This window comes from Quercus robur, chromosome 8, assembly GCF_932294415.1.
Source record: "Quercus robur chromosome 8, dhQueRobu3.1, whole genome shotgun sequence".
In the NCBI taxonomy this organism is placed as follows: Eukaryota; Viridiplantae; Streptophyta; class Magnoliopsida; order Fagales; family Fagaceae; genus Quercus; species Quercus robur.
In genome coordinates, this window is record NC_065541.1 from 25712488 (window position 1) to 25714615 (window position 2128).

Genomic DNA, 2128 nt, shown 5'->3' on the forward strand with positions numbered 1-2128 from the left:
CATTGCAGTTTTTAGTACATATCCTCAAAAGGAAATTGGTAAAGTTGAATAACTCGTCATGGACTTTTTCTAAAAAAGTCTTGTTCCTTCTCTTTTCTACACCATTTTTTTGGGGAGTTCTAGGTGTAGTCAATTGGGATATAATCCCATTTTGAGTTAAGTAATCCTTGAAATCCCCAAAAAGGCATTCGCCACCTCGATCAAATCGAATGGCCCTTATGCATTTACCCAAATGATTCTCAACTTCAACCCTAAACTCTTTGAACTTTTCAAAGGCTTTGGACTTTCATCTCATTAGGTACACATAACCATATCTTGAGTAATCATCTATAAAAGTGATGAAGTACTCATAACCTCCTTTTACTTAGGTTGACATAGGACCACATACATCCATATGAACTAATTCAAGCAACTTTTGGGCTCTTCTACATTTTGCATTAAAAGGTCGTTTGGTCATTTTGCCTTCCAAACAAGATTCACAAACTAGAAATCTATCAAAGTCCAATGGCTCTAAAAGTCCATCTTTGATCAATCTTTGAATTCTATTTGAATTAATATGACCCAAACACAAGTGCCAAAGATATGCATCATTAGTAGAAGGAAACTTTCTCTTTAATGATTTTACATGAGAGTTATTATCTAATTCAGAGTTGTATAATTCATGCTTATCAGAAGTTAAAATATAAAGACCATCAACAATATTGCCGAAACAGATAAACACTTTATCCTTCTTTATTACAACATTGTTTTTTAGGATAACACAATATCCATGTTTACCTAAATAAGTTGCAGAAATTAAATTCCTACAAACATTAGGTACATACAAACAGTCTTTCAATATTAAAAATCTAGAACTAAAACACAAATTAAATACTCCAACAACTATAACTAGAATTCTGCTCCCATCAGCCAAAGTAAGAAACAATTCTCCTTCATTTAGCTTTTTGGTCTCCTGGAACCTTTGCAAAGTATTGCAGATATGATTAGTACAACCTGAATCCACACACTAGGAATCCATGGGACTATGTGCTAAACATATTTCAAGAAGGAATGAACTTTTCATAACCTTGTTATTGGCAGCTCTGAATTTTGAACAATTCCTCTTCTAATGACCTTTCTCACCACAATGGAAACACTTTCCTTTAGTGTAGTCCTTCTTCTTTCCCTTGTTGGCAACTCCTAAAGCAATTTGTTTACCGTCTTGCTTGGTAAAGTCCTTATTCTTCTTCCTTTTACCCTTGCCTTTCAACTTAAGTTGAAAAGTAAAAGCTTCAGCCATATTAACATCAACACTAGATGTACCAAGAATGCCTTCCGCCGCCACCAATTCATTCATTAATTCAGACAACATATAAATCTTTTTGTTCATGTTATAATTAAGTCTGAATTCCTTGAATGATTCTAGTAGTGACTGGAGTATCATATCCACTTGGGATTCTCCATCAATATCGGCACCTAAAAACTCCAGTGTATTCAGATGAGAGATCATCCTAAGACAATGCTCCCTTACTGAAGTGCCTTCAGCCATTTTGGTATTATAAATTTGCCTCATAGTTTCTTTCCTTGCAAAATGGCCTTGCTCACCAAACATTTCCTTCAGACTTAGCATTATGTCCGAAGCTAGTTCTACATCTTGCATTTGATGTTGTAGAATATTTGAGATAGATGCTAGGATATAGCATTTGGCCATCTCATTAGATTTCTGCCAATGATCATATCGTTGTTTTTCCTCAAAGGAGCATCTGATTATGGAAAGTTAGGACAAGGTTGGCTAAGCACATACTTGTGCTCTTCAGCAGTGAGAACAATGTCCAAGTTTCTTTTCCAATCAACATAATTGGATCCAGTCAGTTTGTTTTGATTAAGAATAGCAACAAGTGGGCTAAAAGATGCCATGATTAAATCTGAAAATAACAAACATGAATATAATAAGTAAATTGGACATTATCAATTTAGCATATAAACATATAGCATGAAACCTTAATAAAACCATAATATAATATATGCAACGACAACCCAATCCATGTCTACAATTCCTTGGTAGCAAGTATATTATAAACATCATGATTAATTGAGAATTATTCTCATTATTTGTGCTATCATGATAACTCTTATCAAACACTAATAA

At 33.8% G+C, this 2128-nt stretch overlaps 1 protein-coding gene across 1 annotated transcript; it reads right to left on the bottom strand.

Moving 5' to 3' along the window:
• Positions 1–1105: 1105 nt before the first annotated feature.
• LOC126696095 (uncharacterized) lies at positions 1106–1896 on the bottom strand. The gene is made up of 2 exons (XM_050392874.1): positions 1784–1896; positions 1106–1742 (listed from the first exon to the last, which is right to left on the bottom strand). Exons 1-2 carry the CDS (start codon positions 1894–1896, stop codon positions 1106–1108), a joined length of 750 nt encoding a protein of 249 aa, XP_050248831.1.
• Positions 1897–2128: the final 232 nt, after the last annotated feature.